Source organism: Meleagris gallopavo, chromosome 2 (genome assembly GCF_000146605.3).
Source record: "Meleagris gallopavo isolate NT-WF06-2002-E0010 breed Aviagen turkey brand Nicholas breeding stock chromosome 2, Turkey_5.1, whole genome shotgun sequence".
In the NCBI taxonomy this organism is placed as follows: domain Eukaryota; kingdom Metazoa; phylum Chordata; class Aves; order Galliformes; family Phasianidae; genus Meleagris; species Meleagris gallopavo.
In genome coordinates, this window is record NC_015012.2 from 101,205,114 (window position 1) to 101,217,669 (window position 12,556).

At 40.5% G+C, this 12,556-nt stretch overlaps 1 protein-coding gene across 3 annotated transcripts; it reads left to right on the top strand.

Annotated features, from left to right (window-relative positions):
- Window positions 1-29: 29 nt before the first annotated feature.
- Window positions 30-8,437, top strand: TDRD15 (tudor domain containing 15). 3 transcript variants are annotated; one of them, XM_010707980.2, is made up of 3 exons: window positions 30-818; window positions 1,168-1,229; window positions 2,414-8,437. In XM_010707980.2, the coding sequence occupies exon 3, from the start codon at window positions 2,419-2,421 to the stop codon at window positions 8,392-8,394; it is 5,976 nt and encodes a 1,991-aa protein (XP_010706282.1). In that variant the 5' UTR covers window positions 30-818; window positions 1,168-1,229; window positions 2,414-2,418; the 3' UTR covers window positions 8,395-8,437. The 3 variants fall into 3 exon arrangements, with proteins under 3 accessions (XP_010706282.1, XP_010706281.1, XP_010706283.1); XM_010707979.2 differs by having other exon boundaries at window positions 1,168-1,225; XM_010707981.2 differs by having other exon boundaries at window positions 1,168-1,225; window positions 2,418-8,437.
- Window positions 8,438-12,556: the final 4,119 nt, after the last annotated feature.

Below are 12,556 nucleotides of genomic sequence, written 5' to 3' on the forward strand. Positions count from 1 at the left end.
AAAAAAAAGCGTGGTACAGATACTTAGCTGCTAAATCACTCACCCCTTGTGCTACAGACATTTATTTGCAGGTTTGGAAAACCTTCCTTAAGGTGTTAGAGAGGCTTAGGAGGGCGTGATGCCTCCTGCAGGAAAGCCTCCACGAGAAGCTGCCTGAAGGCACGTACAGGTGTGAAAACTTAATGCCTGCTGCTAGGAGGAAAGCCAAGGCTGGCTTAACATGTTGGTTCTGTAGCTGAAAAAAAGCACCAAATGGGAAAACGATGACATAGAGAGACTGCACAGAGCATTTCTACATTATTTTATTCATAGAATCATGGAACCCATGAGGTTGGAGAAGACTACCAAGATCATTTAGTCCAACTGCCACCAGTCTCACCTATACCCACATCCCTCAGAACCACGGTTCTTGAACACATCCAAGGATGATGACTCCACCATCTAGGCAGCTCGCTCCTATACTTCGCTGTTCTTTTTAGGAGCACTACTTTTCATACCACGCGTCTTTACCGTGAGCACCTTTATTATGCCCAGAACGGGAAATTTAAACCCACACCTCTCCACCCCTCCCGCCCTCAGCACGAGATGGACGCGACGTCTTTCGCCCATCGCCGTGCTGATTGACTGAGCACCGCTGTCAATCAACTCTAAGGCCCGCCCCGCACGCTAGCAGAGCCTTCGTCTCGCGTGGTGCGCTCCTTTCGGTGTACGCGGTCGTGGTTCCGCTGCCATTTTGTCGGCTGGCGGAGCGCGGTGGTCGCCTTGTGTTGCTTCTGGCGTTCGGCGTCCGGGTGGTGTCGAACTGCCGTTCTGTGGAGGTAATGGCTTTTACACGTCCCTTTCGTGCTCGTGAGTGGTGGTTTTCGCTGTGGGGGGAGCGGCGCGGTGCGGTGCGGGCTCAGCCTCGCTCCGCTGAGTGCCTGCGGTGGTGCTGGAGCCCCGTGCCGGCTGCGGGAAGGGCGCGCGGGGCTCTGCCTCAGTTAAGGGGTTGTGCTGTTCGTGTGCTCGGTGGTCTCGTTGTCGGGCTGTGCGTTTGCGTGGTGGCACTGTGTAAATCTTTGTGGGTTCTTCACACCCTGATTTACCGTTCCGGGCTGTGTTGAGGGGAGCTGGGAGCTTTTAGAAAACAGAAGTTTAATTGCGTAATGATTTCTTGTTATCTTCTAGAAAGATACAGAGTCTGAGCCTTCTGAGAAGCATGCCCTGAGGGAACACTCCATGTCGGGTAGGTGAGTGTGAAGGAAAGGCTCACTCTGTAAGCTGTAGAAATAGGTGTGCTGCAGTGTAATGTTGTTACTTGGGGCTATAGTAACTGCCCAAAAAAAATGCTGATGAAAAATTGTTTCCATTTGTTATGTATTCTGGTGAAAGAAACAAGGTGCCAAAGCATCAATGATGCGTCTTCTCAGTTTTGATTCTCAGATGTTTTTGTCAGGTAGACAAAAGTGTATTTTGAAGGTTGTTTTCATTCACTTAAAAAAGCAAACCAGAGTTTAGCTTTCTGTCTTATTACGGGAAAAGGTGAGTAACTGAGGGAATTGCTTAAGAAACTGTTCGGCAGAGCTGGGTTTGGTACTGCTTTTACTGAGAGATTTTGTTTCAGTTGTGTTTTTTTTTAAACTGTTTTGGAAAAGCCATGTGTCTATGGTATCATCTCTTCCTTCTTCAGCCCAAGGTGTTCTGGTAAGCTTTATGGTAGAGTAGAACTAGAATGACAGGAATCAGATTTCTTCTAACCACAGATTATATGGCCACTCACTCCTTTATGTCTGCTTCTGATGAGAGCTGCTGTTGTCCTGTTAAAGAGTTTTGCAAATAGTGCAGCTGTGCGTAATGGGGTAATACAGCAAGATAAAGTGTCATTGATTTGAAGAAATGATTTGCACTAAAACAAGAAGATGAGAAGAGTGTTTGTCATCCCAGTATTTAGAAGGAAGGAATGGACTGGAAACACTTCTGCAGATAAATTCTTATAACTGCAGATCCAGAAACTCTGGACTGAATCTCCCAGGGAGAATGTAGTATTTGAATTTACTATGTAAGTAACCTTTGTGAGATGAGTAAAGGCTGTATAAATGGTATCAGTTATCTTCCGCGTTTTTTTAGCAGAAATACTTTTCTTCAAAGGGTAACATTTTCATGATCTTGCCCCTCCTCCTCCCTCTCTGTGTTGTTTTGGAAACTAGACTATAGTCACAAGAGCAACTCCAGAGATTTTTTTTTCAGGTATTTCACAGAAAAAAATTGTGTTAAATAAAAGAGAAAATTGGTAAATGTTAAATGCTTAGTATACGTTTTAGCTGGATCAGCAAAAACATGCCATTGATACATTCTGAAAGCTTTCTATAAGGAATTAGTCGATAAAGTAAAATATGGAAATTCATCAGGCTGATCTTGCTCCTTTTCTTTGCAGACAGAATGGAACTTCTGACTCCTTCACCAGACATAGTAGATATGAATCTGAAGATAATTCATACAGAGTGCAGTCGAGAATCCTTGCTTATAGCATTCAAGGGTGAACGCAAGGGAGGGTGTGAACCTGACTACCACGTATTACAACAAGAAATACAACATGTATTCAAAGCAAAAGATAATGTTGACATTGGTGCATCTTGCTTTGTGGAAGACAAAGAAGGAAATTGGTTTAGAGGAAAAGTTTTGAAAAAAAAAGGGCATTTTTTTGAGACCTTCCTCATAGACACTGGACAAGTGGTAATGGTTGAGGAAGTGCATGTTGCTTCTGCTTGTGATAAATTTTTCCAGCTGCCACCAATGATAGTTTGTGGGATTTTTGCAAACATAGTTCCTCTCAGAGAAAAATGGAGTCCAAAAGCCATAAATTATTTTTCATCGCTGGTGGGATTGGAGGTCACAGGTCACGTAGAAGCTGTTACATCATCCCAGTTGTTTATTCTTGAAGTACCAAAGATCATCAATGATGTTCTTGAACTGAACTTAGGGAAACTTGTGGATAGAGATTCCTTTTGTCTTATTGTAGAAATGTTAAAAGCATTTCCCCCACAGTTCAGGACATTGCCACAATTTCTGCAACAGAAACTTTCAGTCCAAGAGTTACTTAATTTTAGTAATCCTGAGAAACCATCAGACTCTTCCTGGTTATTTTCAGATGTTCTTTTTCCAAATCTACCAGCTGACAGTAGGGTAAGTGTAAAAATAACTGCTGCAGAGAGCCCAAGTAAATTTTACTGTCAGATACAGAAATGGCAAAAAGAGCTGGAAAATCTGACAGAAGCTATGTGTTTGTATTATGAAGATATCAGCACAAGAAATAATACATTTTCTGATAGTTTAGGGCAATTTTGTGCTGCCAAAAGGAAAAATGGACAGTGGCATAGAGGAGTGATAAGGCAGCTTCTACCAGACTTGTCTGTGGAAGTCTGGTTTATGGATTTTGGTAACATCGAAGCTGTGCCATCTAGTTGTGTTCAGAAGCTTCTAGCAGAGTTCATGTCACTACCAATGATTTCATTTCCGTGTGCACTGTCTTGTTTTGGTAATCACGATAAGGCAGTAATAAAACTTCAGCTGAAAAGATTTATACAGGCCTTGGCAGGACAAAATTCTGTATGTATTCATGTTAATTCATTTGATGCCAGTGATCACTTGTATTACATTACATTGCCAGGTGAAAGTTTTGGAATTAATACTGAGCATCCAGAAAAGTTGAATGAGGGAGCTACCTTACGTGTCTCACCTTTGGAAACTAAAATCACCAGTATTGGTGTAAGCTGCAAAGCACGTGCTGTATGCTTTACACGCAGTTCTCACAATTCGTGCGAGAATTTTGCTGGAAATAGAAGGACAAAAAACTGTTTACCTGAATGGGGTGAGTCTTTATCAAGTAATTGCAAACGTGTAGAAATGCAGATGAATTCTCATCATGCGGCTTTTGTGGTGTACGTCATAAACCCATCCAACTTCTGGATTCAAATGTGTGCGTATCAGAATGAGTTTCAAGCCTTGACGGAAAATATTGCAGATGTGTATAACCAGTGTGGAGCTGAGGAAAGAGTCCTTAAAAACCCAGAACCTGGATTACTGTGCTGTGCTCGGTATAGCAAAGATGGACATTATTATCGAGGTATTGTCACTGAAGTGCTTGATGTAAATGTTACTGTTTATTTTTTGGATTTTGGGAATACAGACCAAGTACCCTCTTACGACGTAAAAACATTGCTTCCAGAGTTTTCTGATTTGCCAGCTTTAGCCATGTGTTGTGAACTTGCTTGTGCTTTTCCTGTTGATGATACGTGGGTTAAAAAGGAGAATGATTTCTTCAAAGAGGTTGTATCTAACAGAGTACTGATGTTTCAGGTCATTGGTAAGCATGGCAACAAATACACTGTTAATGCATTGTATAATATTGCTTCTCAGAAATGCAGTGTTGCTGCACTTATGGTTCAGGCTGGATATGCAGAATACTGGGAAAGGAGATCAGATTCTGTTCTAAATGTGTCCAAAAAATTCCAAGCCCAGAATCAAAGCAGATCTAGACAAAAACACGTAAATGCACCGTGTGCCTCTAAAACTTATAAAAACAACACATCACAAAATAGACAGGTAGTTCAGAAGGAAAAAACATTAAGCATGCCTTCTGTGCTGAGAAAGTCTGTTACACTGTCCTCGTTTGGAAAAGATGTTCTCTCTGAAAGTCATAAATCGGAGCCTGAGGAAAAAATACATTATAAAGAGTTCGTGTTTAAACCGGGAGCTGTTTTTGAAGTGGTGTGTTCTTACAGTGTTTCCCCAGCAGACTTTTCATGTCAGTTGCCAAGTAAACTGCCAGAGCTAGATACCTTAATGAAGCAAATCCAAACTTATTATAAAGAACATACCCATCCTTACAAAATGGGACAGATTGCCTGTGTTGTTAAATGTCCCAAAGATGGGAAGTGGTACAGAGCAGCTGTTGTACAGCAGATATTCCCAAATGAGGTTGATGTGATTTTTGTAGATTATGGTTATCGGGAAAGAGTTGTAGTTAGTGATCTTCAAGCTATTCTTCCAGATTTCTTAACTCTGGAAAGTCAGGCGTTTCAGTGTGCACTTAGAAACGTACCCTTACAGACTGATGCATTTAATTGGCCTGAAGAAGTGTGTAGACATTTTAAAGACTTCATTTCTGCGTCTGTTGGACCACTGACTTGCACTGTCTATGCTCTTGTTCTTCTTAGTTCAAGCAGTTTATGCAATATAGTTGACTTGCGGACTCCACTTGTTGGTGCAGAGGAGTTTCTCAGGGAATGTGGACTCAACCACTCTGACTGTATTGAGTTGCAAAGGCTTGTACCTTTGGGTTCTCTGTACAGTTTTTTCTATTCAACTTTTAATATAAAAATTGGAAGCGAGGAAGAAATTTACATAACTCATATACATAGCTTTTCAAAATTCTATTGCCAGCTTAATCGAAACACTGAAACTATAGAGGCATTGATGAAGAAGGTTAGTGAAACAAGCAAACTGTCAGATCACACGAAGTGTTATACCAGCAATATGCGATTATGTATAGCTAGATATTTTGAAGATGGTCTCTTTTATAGAGCTTTGGTCTCTCCTATGAAATCAACGTCTTATTTGTATGCTGACTTTGTGGATTTTGGAAATAAGCAGATGACAGAGAGAGACCAGGTGATGCCTCTTCCAGACTCTGCCACAGACCTTATATTCACTCCTATGCAAGCTATTAAATGTCGTTTGTCAGATTTCAGGGAGAAAAATGTTCCAGCAGGTGTTATTAGATGGTTTGAGGAGACTTTCCTTGGTAAACTGCTGAGGGCTGTGATTGTATCCAGAGAATCAAATGGCCAGATTGTTGTGGAGTTGTATGATGAACAGCTCCAAGTGGGTCAGAAAATTGAAGAAAAAATATTGGAGGAATTGGCAGTTGTTACAGATCATTCAGAACAATTTGCTGGAAATCACAAAGTGATGCATCATGTGGAAGATGACAAAGCAGTTAATGAAGTAATTGCTAAAAATCGTGGAAGAATTGAATTGAAAACTAAACTGCCACGTCAAGTACATGAGTATTGCCAGACAGATGCAAAACAGGATTTTGGAGATGAGGAGCAAGCTGATGGTAGCACACATGAACTGCATAGTGAGTCTTCCAGCCCATTAAGTTCCGAGGACAGTGAAGAGCCACTTTTTTGCAAAACTGTCTGCACTCTTCTGGAACACAGAGAGAAACTTCTGGATGGAAAGTCTGCTTCTCTATTGCAGTGTCATCCTTCAGATTTGAACAAAGTAGCTATAAATGCTCCCTCGGAATCTTGTACCGAGCAACAAACCAACACAGGTCAGCAGGAAAAGAGTAATGAGAAAGTTTCTGAGTTAACTAGTCTTCCTCTACGTGATATTCAGGTGAATTCTGAAGTGGAAGTGTATATTTCTCACATAAATAATCCATCAAGTTTCTACATTCAGTTTGTAGAGGATGAAAACTTAATAATTCAACTAGAAGAAGAATTAAATGAAAGCACGGTGAATACCCGTCGTGGAAGTGGCTTAAATGAGTTCAGGGTAGGGGATCTCATTTTAGCAGAGCATGCAGCTGACAGTTTTTACTACAGGGCAGTTATAAAAGCTCTCAAATCAGGAAACTCATATGAGGTTGAGTTCATTGACTATGGTAATACAGCAGTTGTAAGCCCTTCCAAAATCTGTGGAATTCAAAGAAAACTCTTAGCTTTTCCGAGGCTCAGCATTCATTGTTTCCTTAGCAAAGTAAAAACTTCTGATGAAAGCTGGACTGATGAAGGTACTTCCTATTTTCTAAGTAAAGTAAATGGTAAGCCAGTCACTTGCAAGTTCACAGAACAACATGGAGAGCAGTGGGAAGTGGAAATAATTTGTGATGGGAAGTCTTTGTCTTACGACCTTCAGCAGAGAAAAAGCAAGACAGGATTGCAAATCAAACCAGTGCATGATTGGGAAAGTATGCCAAAACAAATTCAGGTTACAAATGATAATGCTCAAGATGGGAAGTCTATGAATGACGTAGGGGATCAGGGGGAAAATTGTGCTGTTGACATGAAAAATACTTCTGAAACACACGTAGATATCCCTCCTCAAGACCTAAATTCTGAACAAGTAGAAAGAGCAGAAATAATGAATGTTTCAGTGGGTGGAGAATTTAATGTGCAGTTAGTTAGAAACTTGCAAATATTAAATGACTTAAACGTAATGCTGGTCAAAGAAGCGCAAGTGAGTGGTTTGCTTACAGCGGAAAACATTGTAGAAGGGTTGGAGTGCATGACAAAATCTGAAAGGAACTTGAAGTGGTATCGCTCAAAAGTGATAAAGATGTTTATCAGGGAGAGGTTAATGCTGGTTTATTTCATTGATTATGGCAACTGTGAGGTGGTGTCCTTAAATAATGCAAAGATTCTCAGTAATGAGATGAAAAGCATTCCTAAACAAGCTGTGTTTTGTGAATGGGTTTGGTTTAAAAAACTGAATATTCCATTTGTCCCTGTAGTAAATGCACTCCTAAGTAGTGAAATAAGGATCTTGTTTCTGAGATATTTGGAATCCTCTCATATCTGGGAAGTAGAAATTTTAATAGGGGAATTTCTGCTCATTGAGTACTTGGATAAGCCTTCAAGTCTTTGTCAGACTATTAGATCGGAAAAATCCGGGAATGTGGACTGTAAGGAATTTGCTAAATCAGTCAGGATAAATTCAGTCACGTGGATACCTCTGCAAAGTGGCAGAAGGTACCCTGGGTTTGCAACTGTGGTTACTGATCCTTCAAACTTCTGTGTCCAATTTGAAGACACATTTGATTGCGTGAAGAAGTTGACTTTGCTGCTCTCTGATATTCCTGAGGACTTGCCTGCTTTGCCTGAAGAATTTGTAGCTCCTGGTACCAGCTGCTTGATCCAGTTTGGAGTGGAAGCACAGTGGAACAGGGCAGAGATTAGTGAAGTGACAAGTCAGTCTGTTGTTCTTACATTTATTGATTATGGCTTTCTGAAAAGCATCTCCTATTCAGCTATCCATAAACTTAAAGTTATTCCAGAAGCTCTGTCTTACTTACCACGCTTGGCATACTCTTGCTCTTTACATGGTATGGTTCCTGCTGCAGGGGAATACTGGAGTAGTGAAGCCAAGCTTCTGTTTCAAGAGCTTCTTGGTAAACCGGGTCTGATATTTCATTTTAACCACTATGGCTCTGGAATGAGATTAGAGGTTGATGTTCTGTATGGGGAGAGTAATTTGGCTCATTCCTTAGTTGCTGCTGGCCATGCAGTCTACTCTACAAGTGGGTGCAGCCTAACTCCGCTTGATAGAAATGAATCAATCAAACTGCATTTGCAACCTAATACAAATTCTAATTGTAGTGGAAGTTGTGAACTAGATTATAATTAAATCAAACACTTTTTTGCTTTACTTTCATCAGGAAAAAAAAAAAGTGAAATAAAAAAAAAAAGAATCTGAAGCGTGGGACAGTTTGTGATAAAGCTTCAAAAATGGGTTCTGATAGAGAGGGTGCTGATACGTCAGCAACAAAAGATCTGAGTTCACGTAAGACTAAAACAAAATACATATAGACTACACTGTGAAGGAAGTTTTCAGCAGTATGATGATATTAAAAGTAAAATTGATTTCTCCTAGAATACTACCAGAAGCACTGGTGGTGATTCTGATAAACTCCAATCTATAATGACAGTAATGTGAAATTGAAGGAGAACTTCAGTAATAATTGAACTGCAGATTTAGAAGAATAACTTCCTTGGTGCATAAGGAACTTATGGAACTTACAGGAACTTCCTGTTTACTTTGTTGAGACTAACCTCACTGTAGTGCCAGGTGATACTTAGTTTAAATGCCTCTGCATGGTTGTTCTAAGGGTTAATTAGCTGTGCTTCTAGTTTCTGGTTATCACTCAGTTGTAACAGCACATCTTGCTTGTCTTTGTGTTTTGAAAGATCATCTGGATACTTAAATGGCATTTCTGTTTGTGTAGTATATACAGCCTAAATATTTTTAAATTTGCTTTTTGATAATGTAAAATATGCTGGTTTAATTTGGATGTGTTTGTACATCAGCGCTTATCTGTTGTTACAACATGGAGCCCAGTAATGACAATGATATAAAATAAATCTTTCTCATTTATGAAGATTGTACGCTAGGATTACTTGTGAGACTCTGTCTTTTATTTTCAATGCATAGTGAGTCTAGTTTGAGATAGTAGTTTCTCTTCTGAAGCACTGATAACCAAACTGCGTAAGCTAAAAACTAAATAATAGAAAGTATTTTCAGGATTATACAGTACCTGAAAAATTAGAGGACTCTGGCCATTAGTGTTCCTAACTTTCAAGAAGGGCATCATAGGATTATATTACAGTTGTTACTGGGTTGCTAACTGTGGATTTTGTTCTCAGTTTTGTTTCTTTAATGAGCACTTCCCCTACCCTCAACTTCAGACATAACTGCACTTTTTTTTTTAAAAAAAAGGGAGAGACTGCTGGTGATGTAGTTGAGATAAATTTGTACTTAGAAGAAAGATTCAAGGGCATAGATGACTTTTCCCTTTTGCTTTTTAGCAAGTGTAATTCTGAACAAAAAAATATTACTTCAATCTGGTAAAACACAACTGGAAACTACTGCTTATCATTTAGTGGTGTTCCATAGTATTTTTTCTGTAAATTGTTTATGTGACATTGGTTCCTTTGTTGTTTTTTTTTTACTTATGTAAGAGTGATAAAGAACCAGTTACGTGGAATTGAAATGTCTGCATGTATGTTGATGTATTCAGTGTTCTGCCTTTTTGATATGAATAAAAAATATGCTTATCTTCTGTGTGCAGCATGCCTTGCTGAAGTAATTCTGTATGTTTTGAAACTTTTTGACCTCAATGGTTGGTGAATGCATTGGAGAAAATATGAAGCTATGTCTGTACCTTCTTTGTGAGATGGTGCCAAGGAATGTTCCTTGCCCTCTAGGCCTGCAGCAGTCGAGTGGATTATTATATCTATCCTGATTCAAGGTGTTGTTTTTTTTTGACTGCTGTACAAATAGTGCAGCTTTTCTGCCTGCTCACTTGTAAAACTTCATAACGTGAGATGAAAGTCACTCTTCATCTGGTCTGTTCTGTGCTGCTAAGGTATACTCTCATTGGCATGCTTTACAAAGGAAGCTTGGCCTTATGTGAAAGAGAGGTACACATTATAACTTGTTTTTTTATAGTTGCATGTGGTTGCTTTGAGAAATGTTTTTCATTACAATTTCTATGTTGCTGAGTGTTTAAACTCTGTTTCCAGCAGGGCAGGGAGGTGATGGTCCCACTATGCTCTACCCTTGTGAAACCCCATCTGGAGTACTGTGCCTCTGTGTCACAGGTGCCCCAGTGCCAAAGGGATGTCAAGCTGTTGGAACTGGCCCAGAAGAGGGCCAGGGAGATGTCAAGAGGTTGGGAACACCTCTCCTATGAAGAAAGGCTGAGGGAGCTGGGCTTGTTCAGCCTGCAGAAAAGAAGGCTCCCAGGGAGATCTCATTGTGTCCTTCCAGTATTTAAGAGAGCTCATAAGCAGGAGGGGAGATCAACTTTTTACTTATGTAAGTAGTGATAGGACAAGGGGGAACAGTTTTAAAGTACAAGAGGGGCAATCTAGGTCAGGTTTTAGGGAAATTTTTCACTGAGAGGGTGGTGCGGTGCTGGAACAGGCTGCCCAGAGCAACAGTGGATGCCTCATCCCCAGAAAAATTCAAGGCCAGGTTTAGTGGGGCCCTGGGCAGCCTGGTGTAGGCCTGATTTTTGTGGGTGGCAGCCTGCCTGTGGCAGAGGGCTTGGAACTAGATCATCTTCGAGTTCCCTTCCAACCCAAGCCATTCAGTTCTATGGTTTAAAAGATTATTGTGATCTTTTTTTTTACTAATGATTCAATGTTTTGCAGTGTCCCAAAAAGTGTACCTGATGTTTGGAGGAAGTAGATGTCATTTGCTTGTATTTAGTTGTGTTTTTTTTTTTTGCTTTCCTAAGGGAACTTCAAGATGTTGTAACTGCACAAAGGGTACCAGTTTGAGCTTGCCATGCAGCTTTAAATTCTAGAGCAAGGCTAACTATTGTTGATTTTGCTGCTCTTATCTGACTGATTTAGGGGTAACCTTATACTATCTCCAGTGAGAACTGTATAAGGCAAAAGAAATCATGGGCTCAAGAGACCATTAAAGATTAATTTAGAAATAGAGGCAGTCAGAGGGGGAAAGAGTTTTATTGGAGACATGGGATGATTATTCAGGAGTACTGACAAGACAGACTCGTTCCTGCATGTTGGAATGGCCCAGGAACCGCAGAAGTTTTGGCTTTCAGGCATGAATTTAGGCTTTAACGCTGACTTTGTGAAGATTTTACAAGTTTGTAAATGAAGAGATAAGAAATGAAATATAAATGTGAAGCATGAAGAACTCTTAAACTAACGAATAACGTACTTTTATAGAAAAGCAAACTGATGGGTGCAAAAGAGCCTCTGACGTTGCTTTTATTTATATAATGGCTGCAAAGGATTGTGAACTATTATACTTGTGCTTTCTAGCTTTTAATTTTGGGCTCAACATTGTTTTAAGGTGTTTAAGAATACTGTTATCTGGTGGTCTTAATGTTTTCTTTTAATGTTTCTGTATGGAGTTTTTCCTTTTGTAGACTCTTTTCCTAAGGAGACAATTACAGTTGTAGCAAGCTGTTAGTTTTCTCAGATCCCTCCTGTTATCTGGGCATTCACAAATTCTGATTCTACTGGCCAGTTTTAGCTCTTGGATAGAAAAGTGGGCCTGATGTCCTTGTATCTTTTGAATGCTCATGAGCGGATAGAAGGGGAAAAGCAAGTTGTGATTCATTTCTTTGAGGGAAATGATCCTGGACTGGTCACTGAGCCTCACATAGTGTGAGGTCAGCAATTGCTTCCTTGTGTTTGGACAAAGATGTGGAACTGGGAGGAGTGTTCAAACTGCCAAATCACAGAATCACAGAATTGTAGGGGTTGGAAGGGACCTCTAGAGATCATCGAGACCAACCCCCCTGCCAAAGCAGGTTCCCTACACCAGGTCACACAGGTAGGCGTCCAGGCGAGACTTGAATATCTCCAGAGAAGGAGACTCCACAAGCTCCCTGGGCAGCCTATGCACTGCCATAATTGTTCACTAAGCAAACTTGGATTCTGAAGCCTTGTTTTGCACAGTGACATCCTCATTGGCAGATCCAGTAATGACAGTAATTCAGCATGCTGGGGTAGCAGGAAACACTTGTTTGCAATTTTTTGAATCTTGTGGATTAATTTAGGAAATGTTTATACAGTGACAGCGCCTCTTAAAGACAAATTGTGATGAGGATGTTTCAGTTTCTGGTTTCTGATGAACCATGTTCACTGGCTGAGTGGCAGAGCGCAGAGGGTCGTCGTTGGTGGTGCAGAGTCTGGCTGGAGACCTGTAACCAGTGGTGTCCCCCAGGGGTCTGTGCTGGGTCTGGTCTTGTTCAACATCTTCATCAATGACCTTGATGAGGGGATAGTGGCCACCCTCAGCAAGTTTGCTG